The sequence below is a fragment of the Prionailurus bengalensis genome, chromosome C1, assembly GCF_016509475.1.
Source record: "Prionailurus bengalensis isolate Pbe53 chromosome C1, Fcat_Pben_1.1_paternal_pri, whole genome shotgun sequence".
In the NCBI taxonomy this organism is placed as follows: domain Eukaryota; kingdom Metazoa; phylum Chordata; class Mammalia; order Carnivora; family Felidae; genus Prionailurus; species Prionailurus bengalensis.
The window spans coordinates 114763252-114788986 of record NC_057345.1 but is presented as its reverse complement, the minus strand read 5'-3'; the positions used below and the strand labels follow the sequence as shown (position 1 = coordinate 114788986).

The window sequence follows — 25735 nt, the reverse complement described above, 5'->3', positions numbered from 1 at the left end:
CCGACTGCGCCACCCAGGCGCCCCAGGAGAGTATTCTTAATGTCTAGGTGGGCCAGATTCAGTCGGTTGAAAGATTTTAAAATCAGAACTGAGGTTTCCCTGAGGAAGAAGACATTCTACCTGTACAGTGTAGCTTCAGGTCCTGCCCGAGTTTCCTCCTCCCCTTCCTGACAGCCTGCCCTGCAGATGAATTTTGGACTTGCCTGAGTGGCCCCCACACTCATGTAAGCAGTTCCGTGTAGTCTATTTGTATCTGTATCTGTATCTGTATCTGTATCTGTATCTGTATCTATTTGTATCTGTATCTGTATCTGTATCTATTTGTATCTGTATCTATCTATCTATCTATCTATCTACGTATCTCTATTTATCTCTCTATCTCTCTATCATCTAATGCAAAACACCCCACAGAAACTACTTCAGCAAAGACCACCAGTGAAGAACTCCACATCACCAAATCCAGTGGTCACTTCCCTTTTCTCACCTCACTCAACCTCTCAGTAGTATTTGGTTCAGTTACCTATTTCTACCTTTTAAAAACCTGGTTTTCCCTTCTGGCTCACCAGCTACCTGTGCTCAATCTCAGGGCTTTGTCTCAGAACTTCTTTCCATCTACACCCCAAGCCCATCTGAATTTACAGAGTCCCATGAATTTAAACACTGTGGATCCGCTGATCATCTTCACATCTGTATCTCCTGGCCTGACCTCTAGAATTATATAGGCAATATGCTAGGTATGTCCTCGTGAAAGTCTAAATTGAATAGAGCAGAAATACAACTCCTGATTACCATTCCCTCAAACACCTGTTCACATCTCCCCGAACTCAGTAAATGACACCACTGTTTGTTCACCTGCTAGAGAAAAAGCCCAGAAAGCAGTCTTGAGTCCTCCTTTCCCATAACTGGCACTCCCGTGCAACTTATTTAAGTTCACAGTAGCTGCATCAGCTCTCTCCTCCAAAACGTGCCCTGAATCCACATATTTCTGCCTTCCGGAGCTGCAGCCTCTGTCTCTTCTCCCCCAGTGTATTTAAATCACCTTCCAGCTGGAGTTCCTGCTCTATGCCCCAGTCTCCCCAAACCTATTTGGGAGGCAGTAGCCAAAGTGATTCTTATAAATATTATAGAGAATTGCATCATTCCCCTGCATACTTCACTTAAAATAAAATTGAGACTCCTTTCCAGCAAGTAGAATTTCTTATTGGAGGTTCCTTGCCAACCTCTTCAAATTCCTTTTAGTTCTTCCATCCCTTAGAGGCCATCTTGCTATTCCTGGAACATGCCAGGCTTTTTCTACCACAGGGCCTTTGCACTTTCTGTTCCCTAGGCACAGAACAGCTTTTCCAAGAATTTACAGAGTTACTTCCTTTAGCCAGTGCAATTCCAATTCTGATGCCACCTCTTCAGAGAAGTCCACTTTTCTTAAAATGTTATTTATTTTGAGAGAGAGAGAAGGAGAGGACACATGTGCATGAGTGGGGGAGGGGCAGAGAGAGAGGGAGAGAGAGAGAATCCAAAGTAGGCTCCACTCTGTCGGTATAAAGCCCTATGTGGGGTTCAGTCTCAGGAACCATGAGATCATAGCCTGAGCAGAAATCAAGAGTCAGACGCTTAACTGACTGAGCCACCCAAGTGCCCCCAGAGAAGTCCACTTTAATTGCCCTTCTAAAGTGTCCTGCCCTACTTCCTGTGTATCAGCTGTTATCCCCTGGCTATATGCTGTGCCTTTATTTTCTTCGTGGTTCCTCTCACAAAACAGAATCTTGTTTGTTTGTTTTGGTTTACTTGTTTGTTGTTTGCCACTCCAAAGCTCTGCACCAGAATGTAAGTGTCATGAGAATAGGCACCTTGTCTATTAAGTCTCAGGACCTAATAGGCAGAAATAGGTATTTAGGAATGAATGGATACATATATCAGTCCAGTCTCAGCATGGGCAACCATGTAATTCACCTGAAATTACTTGCTGTTCATAACACCCATTGTAGTTTCTAGGGAACTGTTTTTCTCCCCACACCATGGGCTCATAAACCTTTTTGTCAAAAAGCCATTTGAGTATGTTGCTAAAGATTGGTGGAAAACTAACCGTTCTATAATTTCTTAAGACTTAAAGTTTTAACTGTTTTGGAAATATCTGCATATTCATTCATTCATTCATTCACTCATTCACTCATTTATTCCTTCAGTTGACAACTTTATTGAGCAATTAAGATACATCACATACACCACGCATCATGCAAAGCCCTGAGGGATATAAGAAATAAACAAGACCTTTCTGTGAACTTTAATGAGTCCTGTAGTTTTTTTTTCTTTGAAGTGCTTTTGTATGATTGCATTTCATTAATTAATTCTTCAATTGTTTCTTTGACATATGTCTCCCGACTGGACCCTCTGCTTTGAAAAGGCAATCACTGCACCTGTCAAGTACCCCCACGCCCATCGCAATGCTGGGTTCTTGGTATTCTTTCAGTATTTGTCAAATGATTGACATTGCTGATAGTCAGAGAGGGTATAACAAGCATGTAAATAAAAATCTGCCACAAAATACGGCGTGTGCCTCATAGGAATCCGCAAAGGGGACCCGGGGGGGGGGGAAGAGGACAAAGTAAGCCAGTGCTACTGTTGGTATCAGAAAGATTGCAGAGATACCAGCCACCTGAGCTAGGTCTCAGAAGTTGAGTAGTGACTTGCCCGGCAGAGGGGATCTCCAGGCAGCAGGAGGGGTGAGCACAGAGGGGAAACTGGGGTAGAGCTGCGGGATTTTGCTGCTTAGTGCACAAGAGGCAAGGGCAGGAAGGTAGGAAACAGAGCCACTTGTCTCTCTCTGCTCCCGCATTTCCCTACAGTAACTTAAAAAACTTCATCTAGCCTGCAGGAGGAAAGATATTTATAGTAAGAGATAGCCTTTCCTCTTCTCTAACCTCTCCTGGGCTTCACTTCCTTCCTAATAAAGTCTAGCCTTTCCAGTTTGAAAAGCTCTCTCCTTGTTGGAGGAGTCAAAGCGGGCTGCCTTTCAGTGTCTTCCAGTCATCCCTCAACATGGCAGAGTCCGCCCCAGCTGGAGGCTCTTGTTTTGTTCCCTTTTGCTTTCTTTGAGCCTCTTTCTTCTTTCTCCAAACCCGGCTTGAAAGTCCCGTGGCCTGTACACTTCTTCTGCAGACCCCAGTCACGTGATCCTCTGATTTGTCCCTCCTCTTATCTCAGCCAGCATTTCAGCAGCTGTAGTGGCTGTCTCCCTGCTTACAGGACCTTCTGGAAAGGAGAACTGGCTCACCCTTCAAGGGCTCCTCACAGCCTTTGGCGGAGCTCAGAGTTCTCCACCCCTCTCATTTGCCATATCCCCATATTCAGCTTCCGCTGTGTGTACATGCACGGTCCCCGGCACAGACCTGGGCTTCTCTCCAGATTGCATGTTTTCATTCTTGCAGCTGCCTTTTTCTGAAAAATCCCCTTTCTCCTTCATTAGGTTTTCTCTCCTGATTGCCCTTCACCAGCCAGATCAGTTATCATCTGCTTTTGAAATCTTTTTGCCTCCTAGACCTTGCCATGTGGCCCCCTTTTAGGTTTTATGTTTCAATTCTAGGTTTCATCTTGTTAAATTAAAGTTACCTGGGGCTTCCCCACCAGTCTGTCACCAATCTGTTCTATAAGGTGGAATCATGTCGTACCTCTCAGCTACCTGGGACCTAGATTGGTGTCTGACAGCTGCTGTGTGTTCCGTGAATATTTAACGTGCAATTAATTTTTAGATGTAGATGCTGGCATCGTTGTTCATTTTTTAACGTGTTTATTACATTTTAAAAAATTGCAGTACTCCTTCTAATTAAGGCCTTTCCCTTACCTTTTTATTTATATTTTTTAACGTTTATTCATTTTTTGATAGAGACAGAGCATGAGTCGGGGGGTGGGGGCGCAGAGAGAGAGAGGGAGACACAGAATCCGAAGCAGGTTCCAGGCTCTGAGCTGTCATCACAGAACCTGTCCTGGGGCTTGAACTCACGGACTGTGAGATCACGATCTGAGCTGAAGTCGGACACCTAACCCACTGAGCTACACAGGCGTCCCTCTCTTGCCTTTTGTAAGTAATGAAATTTTGAGCTTGTGAGAATCTTCCTTCCACATGGCTGTCTTTCATACCTTACACTTTTTCTCGTTGAATAATTGAGATTATCTGTGGTTGCAGTTCCCAGATTGATTTGTGTTTGGAGCCTCCTTAAGGCTATTCTGGTATATTCTGTCTTAAAATCTCTAGAAGTAAAAGCTTATCTCCATTTTCCCTAAGTATTTATGTTTTTAACATCTTTTCTTCTTGATTGTCTTCATTCTCTTTTATTAATTCCCCAGTGACCGTCTCATTTTACTGACGTTCCCACTGCTTTCGTGTTACCAGTGCTGTCTTTTTTGCCATGGTCATGATGAAGTTCAGAGCAATAGATTCCCTTTGTGTGCTCAGATAGGAACGGGTGAACAAGTGGCCTGTTATTAAACACGTGAACCTTCCAGCAAACCCTGCTGATGTCTCTGAGTCTCTTGTTTCCTCATCCTCAAATCACAGTGGTAATTACTTTAAAGACTACTGTGTCACCTTTGAGTTACTGTGTATAAACATAAAGCAGAGTATGTAGCAAACAGTTTGTGTTTAGTAACTGACAGCTAGTACTAAAGTAGGTGTGTATCCATAGAGGAACGCCCTGTATTGCCAGGACATGTTGCTTTTTGGGGAAACATTAACCAACCACATCCTCTGTCAGAGAAGGGGCCTCTCCCAGATTCAGATGTGTTCTGCTGGTGCTTCTGCTGCTGTCATGGGCTCTGGGATCTCCGCTCTCTGCCTCCTTCCGGTTCTCTCTCTCTCTCTCTGCCCAAGAGTAGGATCCAATGTGGTCTTCCATGGCATTCTGCCAAGACTACAATCCAAGTTCTTCTTTTCGGATTGCTTCTGCTGAATGATTTCATGAAGTGAATAATTCCCTGGTGAACCAAGAAGATAATTTTACCGTGCTGACAGCTAATCTGAACGAGTTATAACCACTTCTTGCTGTGTGTCGAGTTCGTGATGGCTATGACACATCTTCCATGTATGCATCCACACTTGCTAGATTCTCATTATGTTCTCATAAGAGTTCTTGAATACCTCCTCTATTACCATGTTTCCTCTTGTGTTACCACTGTTGTCAACTGGGGGTGCCTGGGTTTTTAAGTTTTGTGGGGATGTTTTCTCTCTCTGACCAGTTTTCAGGTTGATTAGTTTTTGGCCAAACACGTTCATGCGGTGACCCAAGTAAGTAAAGGACATGGGTCCTCCTACATCACTGAGTTGGTAGCGTAAAGATGCACACTTGAAATAAAGATGTCAGTATAGAATTGGGAAAAATAATTCATCTCCTGTAGAGACTACAAAAGAAGAAATAGGGAAATGGGGAGCACCATTCTTCGTTGTGATTAATGGCGACTCTGTCTGGGAGAGGGAGCCAGTATCTTTGCTATTGGTGGCAACTATTCCATCATTCAGTTATGATTTCCATTAGAAATGCCACTGTCATCATCAACATACCCCTTCCCCACTGTCATTTAATATGCATATTACAGTACAACACAGTCCAAGCCTCGACAGTCTTTCTTTCTTTCTTTCTTTCTTTCTTTCTTTCTTTCTTTCTTTCTTTCTTAATACAATTTATTGTCAAACAAGCTACATACAGTGTATACACTGTGCTCTTGGCTTCAGGAATAGATTCCCGTGATTCATCGCTTACCTACAACACCCAGTGCTCATCCCAACAAATGCCCTCCTCAATGCCCATCACCCATTTTCCCCACCTCCTGACCCCCCCGACCCATCAACCCTCAATTTGTTCTCTGTACTTCAGAGTCTCTTATGGTTTACCTCCCTCTCTGCTTGTAACTATTTTGTTCCTTTCCTTCCCCCATGTCTTTCAAATAGGAAGTACTCCTCCTATGTACTGTACAAGGACAGATTGAAATTTATTATTTTTTAATGTTTATTTATTTATTTTGAGAGAGAGGGAGAGCATGAGCAAGGGAGGGACAGACAGAGGGAGAGAGAGAGAGAATCCCAAGTAGGCTCTGCACTGTCAGTGTAGAACCCAACATGGGACTCCATCCTAGGACTGTCAGATCACAGCCTGAGCCAAAATCTAGAGTGGGACACATGACTCCCAAGGTTCCCTTCTGACTGACTGAAATATATAAAGATGAAGTGTCTTTTAGATAAGTTAAGTGATTTTCATCCTGAGCCAAATATCTCTTCTGAGCTCTAAAACTACATATGCATTTGTCTGATTGGTATCTCAATTTCATTATGTCATAAATAGCTTAAATTTCACATGTCCCAAAGGGAACTCTTAAAATCAACCCTCCAACCACATTCAGTTTCATCTGCTTGTGGACCTCCTCATCTCAGTAGACAATACCAGGTGCCCAAATCAGCCGTCGGAAACTTTCTTTCAATCTGCCCTCTCCCTTATTTCCCATAGCAAATCCATCAACAAGTTCTATCGGTATGACTTCCCAATCCATCCCCAATATGCCCATTTCTTTTCATCCTCACAGTCACCAGCCTCATTTAGTTACTTCTTGTATCACCTGGATTTTTAATTCAGCAACCCACTTTCACTCTTTTTCTTTTTGTCTTTTTCTTCTTTTCCATTATCTTCACTACAGTCAGCAGGATTGTCATAGAATACAGAGTTGAGCCCCTTCGTCCTGCACACTTTTCACTGGCTTCTGCTTGCACGTAACACAACCAAAGCCCTGTGCACCCTGTGCATGAAGAACAGACACCAGGGGACCTGGCCTTCACCTGCCTCACTGGCTTCCCCGCTCTGTGGTGTCCCTCCCTACCTGGGCTCAAGCTCTAGTGACTTCTGTTCTGTGGTCTCTCATGCCATGCTGCCTCCGTCCTTTCTCAGGGCCCTTGAATGGGCTGATCACTCTGTTTGGAGGGCTCCTCCTCCCCACCTCCTCTGCCTTCTTTAGCTCAACTCTTTTTTTTTTTTAATTTTTATTTATTTTTGAGACAGAGAGAGAGAGACAGACAGACAGAGCATGAGTGGGGGAGGGGCAGAGAGAGAAGGAGACACTGAATCTGAAGCAGGCTCCAGGCTCTGAGCTGTCAGCACAGATCCCCACACAGGGCTTGAACCCATGAACCATGAGATCATAACCTGAGCTCAAGTCAGATGCTTAACCGACTGAGCCACCCAAGTGCCCCTTTAGCTCAACTCTTCAATTATCTCAGCTTTATTATAACTTTCTCAGAGAGGTGCCAATTGATTCCCAATTCAAATAAAGTTACCCTTCCATTTTTTTTTTTTATCTTAACACATACCATTCTTTTATTTCAAAGCATTGATCTCTGCCTCAGTCTGTTTGGGTTGTTATAACAGAAAACCATACACTGGGTAGCTTATAAACAGCAGACATTTATTTCTCACAGTTTTGGAGGTTGAAAAGTCCAAGATCAAGGCACAGCAAATTTGGTGTCTGGGTAGGGCTCACTTCCTGTTTCATAGATTTGCATCTTCTCACGGTGTTCTTACCTGGCAGAAGGGACAAGGGAACTCGGTGAGTCTCTTTCATAGGAACATTAATCCCATTGATCTTGTCTCCTTTCCCAAAGCCCACCTCCAAATACCATCACACTGGGGAGTAGGTTTCAACATACGAATTTTTGGGAGATACAACATTCAGCGTATAGAATGAATACATGTACACACACACACACACACACACACAGTAAGAGAGAAATAGAGATAGATCAATATAGATATCTAGTAGCTATTTAAATGTGTATTTCAGGGGCGCCTGGGTGGCGCAGTCGGTTAAGCGTCCGACTTCAGCCAGGTCACGATCTCGCGGTCCGTGAGTTCGAGCCCCGCGTCGGGCTCTGGGCTGATGGCTCAGAGCCTGGAGCCTGTTTCCGATTCTGTGTCTCCCTCTCTCTCTGCCCCTCCCCCATTCATTCTCTGTCTCTCTCTGTCCCAAAAATAAATAAACGTTGAAAAAAAAATTTAAAAAAAAATGTGTATTTCATTGTGAGCTACCTATCTCACTATTTCAGGCTCTATAACATCAAGGAGCATATCTACTTTCATACCTAGTTCATAGTGCAAAAAGAGGCTCATTTCAATTAATAGCTATTAAATTTGTTGAATGAACAACTTCCTCAAAGTGGCACAGCCAGTGGCCTTCTGAGACAGGCTTTGAACCCAGTTCTGTACTGTTCCTATATCCGTGGGCTTTTTACTATGTGTCTGAAAGCATTTAGTCGTATGACATGGGAAAATCTTACTGGAAAGCATTATGTTCAGCTTTCTGATACCCGTATTATTGGTTTATTCCCAAAGCCCAGTGTGAGCAACCTTCAGTTCCTGAGCATAGGAAGGTGTCCAGGAACAGAGTGTGGCTACTGCCCCGTCCAGTAGCTCCTTACCTCTTTGTCCCTTACCTGCATTCTCAAACCTAACTCTCCATAAAAATCACCTGGGGGATATTCTGTTTCTAAATACTAAGTCATAATCTCTGGGTAGAGAGCCCAGCATAAGCATTTTTTTTTTTTTTTTTTTTTTTGCTGTTCCTAGGTGGTGGTCATATGGAGCCAGAGTTTAAAACCGTTTTCTCAAGCTCCTCTCCTAGCTATGAGAGTCATTTCATTCTTAGTTTACACTGTCTACGTTTTCATGTCTGTGATTGCAAATCTTAAGGATTTTAAATGGAATGTAAACACTGTTATAGGCCATATATAGTCACGTCAACACACGGGCATACTCAACACTAGAGATGCAAAGCGAGCTTTCTCACCTACTGGTTGTATAATCCTGGATAATCTCGGGTCTTCTGTGGACGCAGCTTCCTTTTTAGTGAAAACACAGGTAATAATAGTGCTTGTTTCACATAGGCAAATTGGTTGAAACAGCGTTTGGCATAAGATAAGCCTTGAAAAAGGGTTAGCTCTGATCATCATTATCTTCGGCTGTTATTTAAGCTGGTCACCACACTTCTCCCCATTTTTCTTTTCCCAGCTTATTCAGGACCACATTCCACCTGCACCTCAAAGGAAGAAGGTGAACTTTTTTACATACTAGTTCGTGAAAGGTTCCAACACCTTCATCAGGCCCATCTGGAGACTTTAGGTTAAGGGGACTTCTGTCTGGGGGCTTCTATTTGAATTCCTTTCACTATGGGAAGCTAATTTTAAAAAGTATTATAAATTCTGATAAGGCATCATGATCTGCCACACTTCCCAATCTCATTAAAATTTACAACCGTGTTAGTATACCTTAAGTTGCCTCCTTTCCACACAGAAAAAGACTTTGCCCCTACTTGGTTAATTATTGCCAAGTGGTGACATCCAAAATTGATCAGCCTCAGAGCTGAAGTCACATTCTCTTTCCCCAAATAAATCTCTTTGTCATCCCAGCTTCAGCTGCCCTCTTTGTTGTTCCCATCATCTGGGGCCATTTGTCATACATGGTAGAGGCTGAAAAACTGTAAATTTCATCTATGGCATGTTAAGGTCCATATCACAGGGGACTTTAAGAGGCTAGGTTTATAGCTATTTAAACCCTAGAGGAGCAGAGGACATGATGACAGCAGTCAGGCCTCAGGGCTTGGAGACCCCAGTGTGAGCTTTGAATCCTGCTTTAGAAATCATAGATAGCATTTTATAGCCAGAAATACCTCCACAATCACTCATTGCAATTTCTTCAGTCTATTGATGAGGAAATCAGGGCCCAGAAGGGTCTTAAAATTGAGTTAGTCAACTTCTTCCCTTCCCTTTTTTTTCTCTTTTTTTTTTCTCATAGTTCACAGAAGAATAACAAAAAAAGAAACTCTTCTATGAAGAGACAAATATACATGTACATGTGCAGTGAGAACATATTAACTAAAAAACACTGTGGTATTCTCTCATAGGTCAGCATTTCTGATGAATCTGAAATAACAGTTATTATTGATTGAGGTTCTTAAAACTACTTCAGTAGGCAACACATATGACTCACTAGTCCCCTCTCTGCTACGCTTTGGAGATATAGAAATATATAGGACAATATGAACTCAGGAGTTTTAGTAGCTTTAAAAAAAAAAAAAAGCAGACATAGAGCGCCTGCATGGCTCAGTCGGTTAAGCATCTGACTTCAGCACAGGTCGTGATCTCTGGTTCATGGCGTTCGAGCCCCATGTCAGGCTCTGTGCTGACAGCTCAGAGCCTGGAGCCTGCTTCGGATTCTCTCTCTCTCTCTCTCTCTCTCTCTTTCTCTCCTCCTCCTCTCCTGCTCATGCTCTCTTTCTCTCTCTCTCAAAAATAAAACATTAGTATTAAAAAACCAAAATAAATAAAAAAGGCTGACAGATTCTTATAAACGTGGGGTTAAGGAAGCGAGGTGTTTTGTAAGGCCAGAAAAGGAGGGGAAATCCACAGATAACCATTTTTCCTGATGAATTGATGTTTGTCTGCCTGCTCTGTGCTTTGACTGACTATATGGCTCTGATTCCTGTGACCCTTATGCTAATGGGTATGATTTTAAAGGAGCCTTAGGAGGCAAAATGGACTGATAGTTAGATCAGCCACTTTCTGCAGCCATGGGCTTCCTCACAAAGGCCAAGGCCTTGCCCCCTATAGTTTGTGTTACATTTACTCTCTGTTGAAATGGTCACTGGAGTGACTTCTTCACTGATGGTACTCAGCTAGAATCATTAACAAGGGGTATTCAGTTTCTCCCCCCAAATGAAACCATGGTCAATCTTTTTTAAGACAAAAATACCGGGGCCCCTGGGCGGCTCAGTCAGTTTGGCGTCCAACTCTTGGCTGCGGCTCAGGCCACGATCTCACGGTTTCATGAGTGTGAGCCCCGCCTCAGGCTCGGTGCAGGTGGCATGGAGCCTGCTTGGGATTCCCTCTCTCTCTCTCTCTCTCTCTCTCTGCCCCTATCCCACTCACACTGTCCCTGTCTCTCAAAAATAAATAAACTGTAAAAAAATAAAAGAAAAAGAAAAAAAAATACCCATTATTTTTCCGGTGGGAAATTACAGCTGTTTTCTCCAATGTTGACCCTCCTACTTAAATGACACTCATTGTTCGAACTCCCTTTCACGGGGAACGTTTGTGCGTTGCGGCTGAAGGTTACTGGCGATCTGGAAGGCAAGCAGACAGTTCATAACTGTGTTATGCTATTTGCACACCAAAGGCTGCCTGCACAGGACTGGGCTTTGCCTTGATGCCTCCTTCTGGGGACTTGTGAATAAGAGTTGTGAAACAGTACCCCTTTAACAAAACCTTCTGTTAACCTGTCACGCCTTAGTGGCTGTCACCTGCCACTTCCTGTGGTCTGCCCTGTACCTTTTTCCTTGGGGTGACCCAGTCCTGGGCCATACTGTTGTGACAACAGTTTAGTTGTCCAACGCTCCCCTTCCATCCCACATATGTCTACTTGGGCTGAAAGTTAAACAGACTGTAATCATGCTTCCCTTTATCACCTCCTACTCCACCAGAGTGATTCATTTGCTGGGTGTTCGTGTCACTGTGTCTGTGTCCCCGGATGGAACGACCCATGTCTCAATCATCTGCATCTCATAGCTCAGCATAGTGACCAAAAAGAGTACAAAATAGGCCCAAGATCTGCCAGTGGACTTAAGAATAAACAGCCAAAGCATCTCTACTGTTTATAGCATTCCTTAAAGTGAGTACATTATTTGGGTATAATTCTTCGTAGCTCGTGAACAGTCCGGTTGAGCTACAAACTTCAAGTGTGTTCAGAGATGTCTATGTGTCTAAGATATCCAAAAATCCCTGGGCGTTTTAAGAAGGCAAGTCTGACTGTCAGAGCTAAAAATTCTATCTGCTAAAGTTAGGGTTGAAATTCAAAGTTTTTTGTTTGTTTGTTTTTGGGTTTTTTTGGTATTCTTACTGTTTTTTATGTTGTCTTCTTGAGATCCATTCTGTGCTTTCCCTGCTGTCTATCGTACATAGAAATGTCAGAAGTTCCGTGAGGAAAGCGCTTCTTAGGGATTGTCAGTGCTAACTTTGGAAACTGACATTGCTTTCATAGTTCATCTGAGGTTATCATTAACTTCTGATAAGGCCTGGCAAAGTCGGGATTGGTAGAGGATCTGTGTAAGTGCGACCGACTGTGGAAACCTTTGTGCTTTGCGGATTGCTAGCCAAAGCCCCCGAGTCCTCGGTGCAAGCATATGGTCTGAATAATAATCATTTTTCTTATATAATGTATCATAAGATAAGCTTCAACCTGTGATTGTATTGAAAATCATGTTTGCTGTGAACAGCCAAAGAGTCTGAGTGGGACTAATTGTCTCAGGGTGAATCGATGGTGTCTCCTGTCAGCTTTGAGCTTGGGCTTCTGTGTCTATGAGAAAACAGACTCTGTGTCCTGGGCCCACACTAGCATCCTTCTCAGCTCACTTGGGGATTTGAGCTTGGAATCTTTAATTCAGTGGAGCCCTTTTTTTAGCTGGTTTGTTGACAAGCTACCAACATCCATCAAATATGCCAGAGTATGCCTCCAGAACTCTGTCTTTCTCAGAAAACAAGCTCTGACAGCTGGGTCAGCAATTATGGGCCCAGTGGGAAATCGGCCAGTGCTGGCATTTCTCAGTACTGCTGGGATGGAGGGGAGTATGTTCTGGTTTTATCTTGACCTAAAAGGACAGCTTTGTGGGCTGTAGGACCTACCTGCCCATATCCTGCACCTTTTTGGGTCCCCACATGGGCTCTCCTTCATATTCTGGAGAAATCTGCCAATGTATAACCACCTTAACCGGCCACAAATTGAATGGAATTAAATTCACAGTAACGAGATCCTAAAAATTGATTTTGAGAGAGAGGAAGATTGTCCACTCTGGGAACTAAATATCTAACAGCTGTCTTCTCTGCAAGAAGAAATTGAGGAACGCCGCTGGGGAGGGGCGGGACGGGTAGCCAGGACTGGAATGTGGGCTGACCAAACAATACAGTGGAGTTTATCACTGTCTTCCTATGCTGAACATGGGTGATCACGTGTGTTGAGGGAGGTCAACAAATTTTGAATATAAGAATGTCTTACTGAAGTGAGACCACAGAAATATACTAAGAAAGGGGGTTTGAGCTTAGTGGAGATAGTGAGGGTGGGAAAGGCATTCCACGTCTACCCTAAAAAAAGCCTCTCAGAAGTTTGTGTGGTTTCCCTGGTCCTCTTAGGAACAGCACTGCTCTGAGCGAAAAAAGAAGTACAACAGAGTGGGGACACCAGGGAAATTCATATCAACTTTTAAGGAAAAGAAAACTTCCTATTTAACATTATCTTCCTTTTCAAGTTTATTTATTTATTTTGAGAGAGAGAGAAAGAGAGAGCAGGGGAGGGGCAGAGAGAGAGAGAGGGGAGGGAGAATCCCACACACCATGGGATCAATCCCAATGTGGGGCTAGATCCCACACACCATGAGATCATTACCTGAGCCAAAATCAAGAGTTGGACGCTTACCCACCCTGAGCCAGCCGGGAGTCCCATCCTTATCTCCCTTTTAAATTGGCATCTCCTTTCTTGTATTCACATTCCCACACACATACATACTCTCTAGAGCATGATTCATTCTCCTTGTACAAAGTCATGTACATTCTCCTTGGACATGAGATGTAAGTTTTGTTGTATCTTCACACCCACCCATTTTTTCAGAGGAAACATTGATGGTTTCCGGGTCACACAACTTATTACCATGTGTATGCCTTTAGGCAAGGTACATAATCTTTCTGTGCTTTGGCTTCCCCATGTTACACATAGGGAAAAATATGGACGTTGCAGCGCTGTTGAGAACGTTAAATCAGGCAATATGTCCTAATTTGCTCCTTTTTTTCCCCCAGAGAATGGATTACTTCATCCACAGTAAGAAATTTCTATGGGTGGCTTAGAGAGGCTGTGATAAAGGACACAAAAGATATATTTAGTTTTGTCAGTTATTTTCTTGGTGCTCTTAAAACTATATTCTGAGGTGATTACATACTTTTCCACCTGCCAGTAGGGGCCTATCTCTACCCATTAAGCACCTTGCAACACACTTCATTTTCCTTCCCTTCCCTTTCCTTCTCTTCTCTTCTCTTCTCTTCTCTTCTCTTCTCTTCTCTTCTCTTCTCTTCTCCTTTCCCTTCCTTTCCCTTCCTTTCCCTTCCTTTCCCTTCCCTTCCCTTCCCTTCCCTTCCCTTCCCTTCCCTTCCCTTCCCTTCCCTTCCCCTCCCTTCCCTCCTCCCTTCTCCTCTCCTCTCCTCCCCTCTCCTCTCCCCTCCTTTCCTTTTTTTTTCTTTTTCTTGGTATTTTTAAAAAGATTCTTCTTTCAGTTGCTTGTAAAACATGAATGAAGGTGTTCATGTCTGTAACCAGACCCCATGCCACAAATTAAATCCTGAAAGTACTGAATGAGAGAATCAGGACAATGTGATTACAATAATAAATAAAGAGAGAAAAGCAGTGTATTACAGAATTGTTTTTCTTCACAACCACAATTTAAAAATATTTTCATTTTTCTGTAAACTTTTCTTTTTCTCTTTAACTTTCTGTTTCTTCTTCTGAGAAATGGTTGACACATTTTACATGTGACTCCATATTTCAAAAGGTTCAGTGTGTTTGCCTGAAGTCTCTTGGATTGTCAAAGTGTCTTTCTCATTAGTTATTGGTGGCCTTGGGTGGAAAGCCTCCACTCTGCACCAGGCCAAGTCTGTCTTTCTAGAGGGGGCCTTTCACCTCTGTGCTGGCGAGCATGTGTCTGCAGGGAAAGCACTTGTCACATCCCAGGTGGCTGAGCATGTACTTCCAGGGAAATTAACCCTCTGAGTGTGAATGGGTAGCCAGACTCTTAAATGGTGGGGACAGGTAACATGACAGGAAGTTAAGGGACAATCGGCAGTACTACCTTTGAGCATGGTTTCCTTACTGGGCCCCTAAGTCATTTCACAGGTGTTTCTGGACAGCATAATGTCCTGGGCCCAATGCTGGGCTCTGAGTCAATGAGGTGGTTAATACACATCTGACCCCTGCCCTCATGGGATGCTCTGTCATGCTGGAAACAACCAAGTGTCAAATACCATTTGGGAGGTGCATTGTGAAGGAAGTATCGGGGCATTTAGGGAAAACTCGCTAATCCCTAACCTGTTATGGAATGGCCAAGCACCTGCCTGACAGCTGGAAATGAGAGTGTCAGTGAGACAGGGGTGGACCTCGTGTAAGTGCTCAGCACATGCAGAGTGGGTAAAGTCAGGTGGGGCAGGTTGGAATCCTGGCTCTGTCCCTTGCTAACTTCATACTTCTGCACCTCTTTGAACCACGGTTTCTTCACTTGTAAAACTGGAACCCAAATAGTAGGTTCCTCATAGGCTGATTGAAATCAAGATCACATAAATCTATATCTGTATCTGTATAGATAGATACAGATATAGATATAGATATAGATATAGATATAGATATAGATACAGATATATATATAGATATAGATACAGATACAGATACAGTTATAGATATACATGACATCACAGGGCTCATGGCGTGTGCTCTCTACATATCCAGACTACCTCCCACGTTGCACATGCATGTACATTGAAAGTACATTGTGCATACAGTGGAGTCAGGGTTGGGGAAGGAAGTCAAAGATGAGGTGGGAAAGCAGGAAGGCCAGATCACAGGAAGTCTCAGAGACAGAATTTAATTCTCAGTGTAAAGGGAGTTCACTGAAGGGCTTCAGTGAAGGTGATGGGTAATGTTACTTATGTTTTATGAAGATGAGAGAATGGGTCAGAGGGAAGTAGCAAACGTACAATCAGGGACGGCAGTTACAAGGCTATTTTAAGACTACGAAGGTGATGATGTAGGCTTGAATGCATACCTGCTCAGTGTGATATGACAGATACTGAATCAACTGTGTTCTTTGGATCGTCTTCATACCGTGCACAAATCTTTACCACTGTAAGTAATGCCTTTGGATTAATGATGGATGAGATGAGGGGTGTGAGATACTGACTCTTCATTTCCAGGTACGGTTTATGGAATTCTCATGACGACTTTGTAGGGTAGGCTTTGCTTAGCCCTATTGTACAGATAAGAAGACTGAAGCTCAAAGACATCACTTGAGTTGCCTCAAGTCTTCCAGCTTATAAATGGCAAGACCATAATTGAAACCCAGGACTGTTAGATTTCCAACAATATTTGTTGTTTTTGTTCCTGTCGATTGCCTCTGTCTCCTTTAGGTTTCGTGGCAATAGGGAGATGTGTTTTCTTGGAGGTAACCTAGGTCATCAACACTTATATCACCAAATTAGTCACTAGATTAGCCAGACATTAGAGGGAACATAATGCAGGTCATAAGTGCTGTGATGGATTAGGAGGGAAGGGAGTAGGGCCGTGGAGTGGAGAGAGTTCCTGTGTACTTCAAGCTGAGACACAGGGCACAAGGTGTGTCTGTGAAGTAATAACACACTCCCTGTTTACTCATGAAAGCATTTGTCCCACACCCACAGACAATAGAGTGTTTCAGCTTTCTGTTCCCATAACGCTGGGTATACTCTCTATTAGAGCTCGTAATAGCCCATACTAGTGTGGCTGTCCATAAATAGTATGTGTTGTATCAATTCACTCAACAGCAGGCTCCTAAGGACCCAGTTTCTTACCCAGAGTCTGGTGCAGTGACAGAGGGGGACAATTAGAAGAGAGTATGGATGCATATTGTATGCACCCAGCACTCATGAAGAATTGCAAATAGAGTGTGAGAAGCTGGGGCAAACTTGGCATCCCCTGGGCAGTAATCCATTGATTCAAAAAATGGAAAAAATGGAATAGCACCATTTTGGGTGAGAAAGTGGAGTGTGACCCACCAGATTGGACTGGTTAGGAACTCAGGTCCCTCCAGTCATTCCAATCTTATTAATACCCCTACTACCTATCATTGATGTAACACAATGTGTCAGACATGATGGCATCACTTTGTACGTATTGTCAATTTATATGTATTAGCACATTTAACTCTTACTGCAGTCTTCTCTGAAGAATGTTAAGTACCCCATTTTACAGAGGAGGAAATCAAGTCTCAGAGAGATAGAGTTGCCCAAGGTGACTCAGCTAGCAAGCTATGACTATCATTGTTTAAAATCCATGACCTTATCTACGCATGGACTCATTACAACATAACTGATGACATATTGTTGTCTGTGGCCTCCATTTGCTTTGGATAGGAGTCCAGTTCAGGGGACAGGTGTAGGGGTAGCGATGGGTGATATGGGAAGGGTCTAAGGGAGGTGGGAATTGATGAAAACCTCTGTAGCTGGAGTATTTCTTTCTAGGGTCTAAGGAGTCCTCAACAACCTTTTGGTTTGAATCACTTTGTTCCTTAGGAATAAATTGCTAAATTGCATCTTAAAACTAATTACAGTAAAAGTATGATTTCACTTTTACTTTCATTTCATAATTTTGGCTTTACAAAGAATGTTTCTAGATCCTTGGCCAAAATAATATACCTAATTTATCATTGTGTATGCTCAAGCCGAGCATTTTAATTGCTTGATGAATAATGAAAAATTGAGTTTTTATGAGTGCTTGGTTTCAAATAAGACCAATCCCACCCCTTCCATACACCATTCACCACTGTCCCACCCACATAAGATGGTAAATAATGAATCTGTTTCAAGTTATATTAAATAGTCTTGAATTTTTTCTATTGTAAAAGTAATAAGTGTTCGTTGTAAAAGTTTTTGTAATTAAAAAAATAGGAAAACTAATGTGAAAATAACATAGAACACCTCCCAAGTAGAGTCTCTATTAACTTATTTTTAAGGACTTACTTTTTTAAAGAGTGGTTTTAGATTCACAGCAAAATTAGGTATGCAGATTTCCCACATACCGCCTGCTTCCACATATACAGATCCTCCCCTGTTGTCAGCATTCCCTGCCAGAATGGTGAATTTACTACAATTGGTGAACCTACTGTCCCCATAATTTTGCCTTTTCTAGAACATCATACCGTTGGAATCATACAGTAGCCTTTTCAGATTGGCATATTTCACTTGGTAATACACATTTAAATTTCTTTCATGTCTTTTCATGGCTTGCTAGCTCATTTCTTTTTAGTGCTGAATAATATTCCACTGTCTCGATATACCAGTTTATTTATACATCCACCTACTGAAGGACATCTTGGTGGCTTCCAAGATTTGGCAATTATGAATAAAGCTGCTATAAACATCCATGTGCAGATTTTTGCATGAACATAAGTTTTCAACTCCTTTGTGTAAATACCAAGCAGTGAGGCTGCTGGGTAGTGTGATGAGAGTATGTTTAGTTTTATGAGAAGCCACCAAATTGTCTTCCAAAGCAGCTGTACCATTTTGCATTCTTACCACAAATGAATGAGAGTTCCTGTCACTTCACATCCTCACCAGCATTTCTTGTTGTCAGTGTTCAGTATCTCATTCTTGTTTTAATTTGCCTTTTCTTAATGACACATGATGTGGAGCATCTTTTCATATACTTACTTGTCATTTCTATAATTTCTTTGGGGAGGTGAGAATCCCTATTAACATTTTGACATACAATTTTCAGATATGTTTATACGTATCTACAAAGTGAGTTGATTTAAATCACGATCTTTCTCTTGACTTTCTCTTCTTTGCTTTAACAATAGTAATTGAACACTTTTTATATATAAAAACTAAAACGAGAGCTATCACTGACACAGGATAAGTCAGGGATGGTAAGGGTGCCATATATTTGCCTTCCCTATACAAACAGCAAGTTTTCCTTTACCGCATATTCTTTTCCACTGAACTCAGAGGAGACCTCACAATATTTTTCAACACAGGTTCTAAGAAGACAGTACTATTCAGTTAACTGTGGAATGATAGACTGTATTTTTCCGTCTCTAACCTTGAACCTGAGATGAGGAGGTCAAGTGGCTCCAGATATTGGAAACAAATTGATAATGAAGATCAATCATGAGAGATTATTACTACCAGGCACCTGACACTGTAGAGCCTGATGTAGGTACTTATGGTATTCTCACCCTGTCCCCTCAAGCAAAATATGACATATCACTAATGAGGGGTTTTACTTCCAGGCTACAAATCAGTTCACTTTGATTCAGTGTGTGATGGTTGCTTATAAATGAATAATCCCCCCTGAGTCTAATTAAGTTGAGCCTAGTCTATATGCTTCCTGTTGAGATGGGACCTTCCCAATGTCAAGAACATTCCTATAACTTGCACAACTAAGATGGGAAGCAGGAAGAGCAATTATGAGGATATTAACTGATCTCTCTCTCTCTCTCTCTTTCTCTCTCTCTGCCCAGAGTCAGATGTCGCTGACTTTGATGGCCGAAGCTCCCTTCTGTACAGGTTCAATCAGAAGCTGATGAGCACTCTCAAAGATGTGATCTCTCTGAAATTCAAGAGCATGCAAGGAGATGGGGTCCTGTTCCATGGAGAAGGTCAACGTGGAGACCACATCACTCTGGAGCTCCAGAAGGGGAGGCTCGCCCTACACCTCAACTTGGGTAGGGTCAGGCTTTGCTCCTTTCTATGTAGAGATAGCAGGAACTCCATTTTGTAGTGGGTCACAGTTCCTTATTGCCCAGGTGTATCAGGTGAAAATTGCTGGAGCTCAGTGTAAGTGGTGTTTTCCCCTTTTACATGTCAGAGAAGAAAAAATTACCATTTTGTGAAATAGTTAAGCTGTACATAGCATTCTTTGAAACAAGATAGTATTGGCAAGTAGGGAGCTCTACAAGTTCACTGCTATCATGTATCTATGTATCTATGTATCTATCTATCTGTCATCTATCTATCTTTTTTAGTAATAGAATTTAATTTGAGCACATTTAACACACATGAACATATATTTTTTTTTAAACTGAGTTGAATCCTCAGCAGCTTTTTTTTAAGTTTATTTATTTTTGAGACAGAGAGAGACAGCATGAATGGGGGGAGGGGCAGAGAGAGAGGGAGACACAGAATCGGAAGCAGGCTCCAGGCTCTGAGCCATCAGCCCAGACCCCGACGCAGGGCTCGAACTCATGGACCGCGAGATCGTGACCTGAGCTGAAGTCAGACAACCGACTGAGCCACCCAGGCGCCCCCATGAACATATATTTTAATGAAGCTTGCTCATAATCTATTCTGATTGGTATATTTATGACCAATCATAAATTGGTACATTTATGAAAGTTGAATCCCAAGAGAAAAATAGAGAAGACACATTTTAATTTATTTGGTTTCTTTCTTCTTTCTCTCTCTCTCTCTCTCTCTCTCTCTCTCGTTTGTTCTTTCTTTATCTTTCTGTTTTTCTGTCCTTTTTCTGGTTGAAGGGAGATAGAGGGTTATATGTATAGTGGGAAAGTCTAAGTTTCTAGGCAAACACAGTTTCCTTCAAGTGCCCTGGTTGTGCCAGGATGAACCCTAGACTTGCCAAATACCAGTTAATTTGGTACAGAATGTCCTCCTGCCTTCTGTGCATTGAGGACACTGGCCTCCTCCTGTGGGCTGGCACCCAGCATGGCCTCACCACAGGCAGGCCATCATTGTAATCAACTTCCTATTCCAGGGAACAAAAGAGAAAGGAACAGCCTCCTTTGTGTGCTCAAAGGTACTTCTGAAGGAAGAGTGAAACAAGTGCTGACGGCAGGGGGCAGAATTCCAAGAGGTGCAAAAGCAAACCTAAAAGCTCTTCCGTAGAGAAAGAAACCAAAAGAAAAAACACACACACACACACACACACAAAAACCAAACAAACAAACAAAAAAAACACGAGCCCATGCTGAAGGAACAGCAAGTGCCATTCCTTATGAGAATGATTCCCTGCCTCTCATTCATATTTGTTAGCATTTGGGAAAGGGGCGGTTATGGTACTTGTGGAAGATAATTATCACTAAGTATTCGCTATCAGAGTAAAGAAGGACAGTCATAGCAGAATTGAGTTTGTAAGTTCAAGTTGCATGGAAAGCTGGAAAAAAATCTCAAGTATACTTTCACAATTAGGAGGAGAGACATAAGAATAAAGATTAGTGTGGACTCATCCCAAAAGCCAAACTATGTAAGCCTCTATTTTGAGTCATTTCTGAGTATCTTCTTACTCACCATGGTGAATATTGACAGGGGTAACAGGGAAAACATCTGGAATCCCAAGTTTAATTCATAAAATTGACATCTAGTGCATTAGATTAAATATCCACCAAAAGCATCCTCAGAAGCAGAATTTTACCCAGAAGAAAGCAGCAAGAGGATTTGCTAGTAACCTGATTAATTGTATTAACATACATGGAAAAGCAACTCAACAATGAATTATCTGAAGGGCGGGCATACACATATTCAGCAAAAGATGTATCAGTTTATTAACTGGCCTTCGATTTTGAGGAAGGGACTGTGGATGAATGGAGTGGAGCCCCTCAACTGGCCATGCCTCAGAGAGCACTGTGCGTCGTGAGTGAAGTTACAGTTATTTGTCAACGCCAGAGCAGGCGCTTTCTGATGACACTCAGTCTGCCAGTTGCTGCCATTCCCAATTATGTATGCTGTCCCTCTACAATGCTCTGCTCCAGCATGCATAATCCAGTGTTGCAAACCAGTTTCACTCACAGTATTGGATGATGGAAAGGAGTAGGTGTGGTCACTCAACAGAACTGTTTTCATTGCAGACACATGCCAGCTATTTGTTATGGGGAAAGTCACATAACCCACAAGCCTCTGTTTACCTATGTAGAATCCGGGGCTAAGGAATAACTGTCTTGTAGAGCATGGACACGAAAACGAAAAATATTATAAATTAATATTCCATGTCAGTAAGTGAACCTAATGAAGGATTCCAAAGATAAGCTCTTAATATTGCTCATTTCTTCATGAAACAATATCCAAATGCCCTGTACTCTTCTCCATGCCAACCTTCCTGAAAAGAAATGGTGTATGAAATAAATAAGACCTATTCCTTGCAATGAAAAACAAGGCAAGTCTCTTTTCCCCAGATTCTATGTGCCCTGTTTTTCTAATCAGGATGGTGACAAAGTAAAACCTCACTGAGTGAATGATTCAGTAGTGAGAATATGTTCTTCATCTAGTCTGCATGGTTTGAGAATTTCTTCATCTTAGAAAATGAAATGCTGTGGATTTGAGTGTTCTCTGTACTTCCCTGTTTGAAGCAGCCACCTAACTTTCCTATAAATCAGTGCCAATTTGCATGTTTCTTCTCTAGAGAGACACTGCCACATATCAGTTCCTTAGCCCTTCCTACCTCACAAATAGGCAGCAGATCTCTGGAAGCACTAAGTTAAGGGCACGGGGGATGATAACTGCTTTGATTTGCTCATAACAGACAATCTGTCATGTAGATTGCAAAAGGGCAGGACAACATTTGTTCATTTCTATAGCTCCAGAACTTAGGAAAACACCTGCCTAAAAATGAATACATTGGAAAAAGGGGGTTCCATCTAAAATAGCAGGGGCTGGCACAATGCACGTTGTTACCGTTGGGCTTGCTCACCCCAAGCCTGTGCACCTGGCTCCCTCATGTGCCACTCTCTCTCCTATGATGGTGCCCTGCTATTTATAAAATCCCCACAATGTGCTAGGATCCTAGCCAATCTTCAAAGCAGCCCTGTTAGGTGAACAAACCAAATTAGCCCAATTACCCATAAGGAATATTAAGATCAAAAAGAATAAATCACTTCAGTTTACACAGTTAGCTATAAGGTATCGCCACTGTTAAAATGTATTATATCCAATCCATTTTTTCACTGTTATGTTCAGATTATAAAATATATGTCAGTTTTAGAAAATCTGAAGAAAAAATAAAATCATTATATTTAAGAAAAAACAGTCACTTGAAATCCTACAATTCAGGCATTTCTGCTATTAATGCTTTAGTATATTTTTCAAATGTTTTTTCTTAAATATTTATATAAACATTTTACATATTATACAAAATTCATGTTCTTTCTATGTTGCCACACAGCCTCCGGAATAGAAAGAATTCATGTTATGCATGATCATGTGTACCTCTTAATATTTTAAATTTTGTAAAAGAAATGAATCAAGAATAGAAAGAAAGAAGGAAGAGCTGGATGTGAGGGGGGAGGGAGGAGGGGGAGAAAGAGAGGCAGAGAGAGAAGGAAGGAGGGAGAAAGAGAAAGAGGCAGAGAGAAGAATGAGGGGAGAAAAAGGGAGGGAGAGGGAGAGAGAAAGAGAGGAAGAAATAAAGAGGCAGAGAGGAAAGGAGAGAAGGAAGACAGGGAGGGAGAGAGAGGGAGAGAGAGAAAGAGAGACAGGAAGAGGAAGAGGCAGAGAGGGAGGGAGGGGAAGCAGGAGGGTGAGAGAAGGAATGAGGGAGGAAGAATCCAAGAATCCAAGATAGTGGGCTAAAGTATAGTGCTAGGCCAATGAAAGAGGTAGTTGTTTTTTTGTTTCTTTTTCTTGTTTTTTTTTTTTTTTCGTTTGTTTGTTTGTTTTTTGTTTTTTTCCCTGCCCAGCTCTCATGGGCACTCCAGCAGCCTTTCCTTTAGTGACAATTCTCCAGTGTGTGTCCTTATCTAATCTGAGACTTTACAATTCAGCAATTCAGGAGAAGAGTGGAGGGGTTCAGCACCATGGACAGCTTCCAAGGCTCCTGCTTGGGAGTCCTTTGGGCTGTGGTTCTTTTCAAGTGATGCTCTTTCCTGGCTGATTCACATTGCCTAGTTACCTCTACTGTGACTGACTTGGACAGGTCAGTTCTATGGTGAAATTGACCTAGGTCAACTCATTTAATTAATTTCTTAGGGTAAAGCAATATTTTTTTTTCACTAAAAGTATTAATGGGAAAGAGATTTCTTCTCGTAAGGAGATCATAGAGACTCCTCACTCTGTACACATCTCATTCACACTACCTGTGGCAGTCTGCCCTCTGCAGAATTCCAACGGCACAAACCCACACATACAGGTGGGAGAATCAAAGAGCTGAGACATTACATGACTGGGAAACTGTTGTAAGAACTAAGCAAGACATCAATAGTACATGTTGGTCATTCATCCTTACAAGAGTTCAGTGCCTTTGAACTGAGGCAGAATGTGCAATGTGCAGTAAATACAGCAGTACTAAAGTGAGAATCCTGGAATAGCATAGACACACGTAAAGCAGTGTCCTTGGGGGAGCAAGCATAGGGTTCAGAGGCCAGAGCACTTGATTGAATATTCAATTTATTGTAATATCTGGAGATGTAGGTGATAGATCTGCATATTCTCCAAAAAGTAAAATGGACGTTTACTATACTTTTTTGAAATCTAGACATTTGAATAAGTCAACCCCCATGTATTCATAAAATGTTTATCATGTTTCTGAGTTGGTACTGAATAGCATGGAAGATATTTTAAATGTTGCCGTTTTTGAGAGCCTGCACTTATGCTGTGTAGCAGATACATTAAATACATATTTCATTTAAAATCACATGATAGTCCTAAAAAACTATCCAAACCCATTTCCAGATGAAGAAACTGATGGTCAGTGATGTATAGTCAGTTGCCCAAGATCACACAGTTGGATTATGTTAGACCTTGGATTAGAACCCTCTCCAGTCCTACCCCAATGCCCTGACATTAATAATTAAGACGTTATAAATCTTTATGAAATAATTATATATTAAATATCATGAAGTCCAAGTTCATATGTTAAATTGTGACGATGGAAGGATCAGGGTGGGAGAGAGGAGCCCAAAAAAGCATTATGGATGAACCCCGACTTACCTGGGCATTTTATTATGAAAAATAGAGGAAGACAGGTGTTTCAAAGTATCATGGGGATAAGGTGCATCCCATTTTCCATAAATTTTGTCACTAATGTAGTAACAATTTGTTGAACAAGTATATCAAATCAGATGCTAAGCTAGCCACTGGGGGTTAAAAGTTCTATTTACCTGTCCCTGTATTCAGGGAGTTCTTAACCTGGTAAACTAATTATTTCTATTTACATTCTACCTTTTTAATTTTAATTTAAAAATATAATTATGTATTATCAAAACCATATACCATAACTGTATTAAGATAGTGTTTTTATGAGGACTTTAAGTTACAAAACAGATGAACATAAGGGAGGGGAAGCAAAAATAATATAAGAACAAGGAAGGGGACAAAAAAACCTAAGAGACTCTTAAGCGTGGAGAACAGAGGGTTACTGGAGGGGTTGTGGGAGGGGGATGGGCTAAATGGGAAAGGGGCATTAAGGAATCTATTCCTGAAATCAGTGTTGCACCACATGCTAACTAACTTAGATGTCAATTTAAAAAATAAATTAAATAAAAATTAAAAAAAAAAGATAGTGTTTTTTAACATAGCAGCAGTCACAGAAGATGGATACAAATTAGGGGTCAGACTTGAACAACCATTCCTAAATCTGGCAAGTGTTTTATTGAATGAATTTTAGAAATTCCCCAACAATTAAAGAAGTGTGTTTCATTGCTTTAGTGATACATAAATATTTTCTCTGATTTGAGAGTCAAATCCACCGGTATCATATGGCTTACTGTTAGCTTCTTGGGTTTTCTTTTTTTTTTTAATTTTTTTAATTTTTTTCTCTTTTTCCAGAAAGTCTCACTTGAGCACTTAGGAAAATATTCATTAGCCCTGCATCTTGCCAAACAAGGGTCTTTGTAATACTGGATAGCCCATGGAGTTGAAATTTGCCTTCTTCTGCTAAATCTTAGGCTTCCCCCTTAGTGTTGCCCCATTTTTCTTTTCCACAAC

The 25735-nt window shown here is 41.8% G+C and overlaps 1 protein-coding gene across 2 annotated transcripts in view; it reads left to right on the top strand.

The window, feature by feature from the left end:
• Positions 1 to 25735, top strand: part of CNTNAP5 (contactin associated protein family member 5) — an 804456-nt gene that overhangs the window by 350303 nt on the left and 428418 nt on the right. For both annotated transcript variants that reach the window (XM_043576518.1, XM_043576517.1), the window contains exon 5: positions 19327 to 19530. In XM_043576518.1, coding sequence (XP_043432453.1) covers positions 19327 to 19530 — 204 coding nt within the window. The remainder of the gene's footprint in view (positions 1 to 19326; positions 19531 to 25735) is intronic.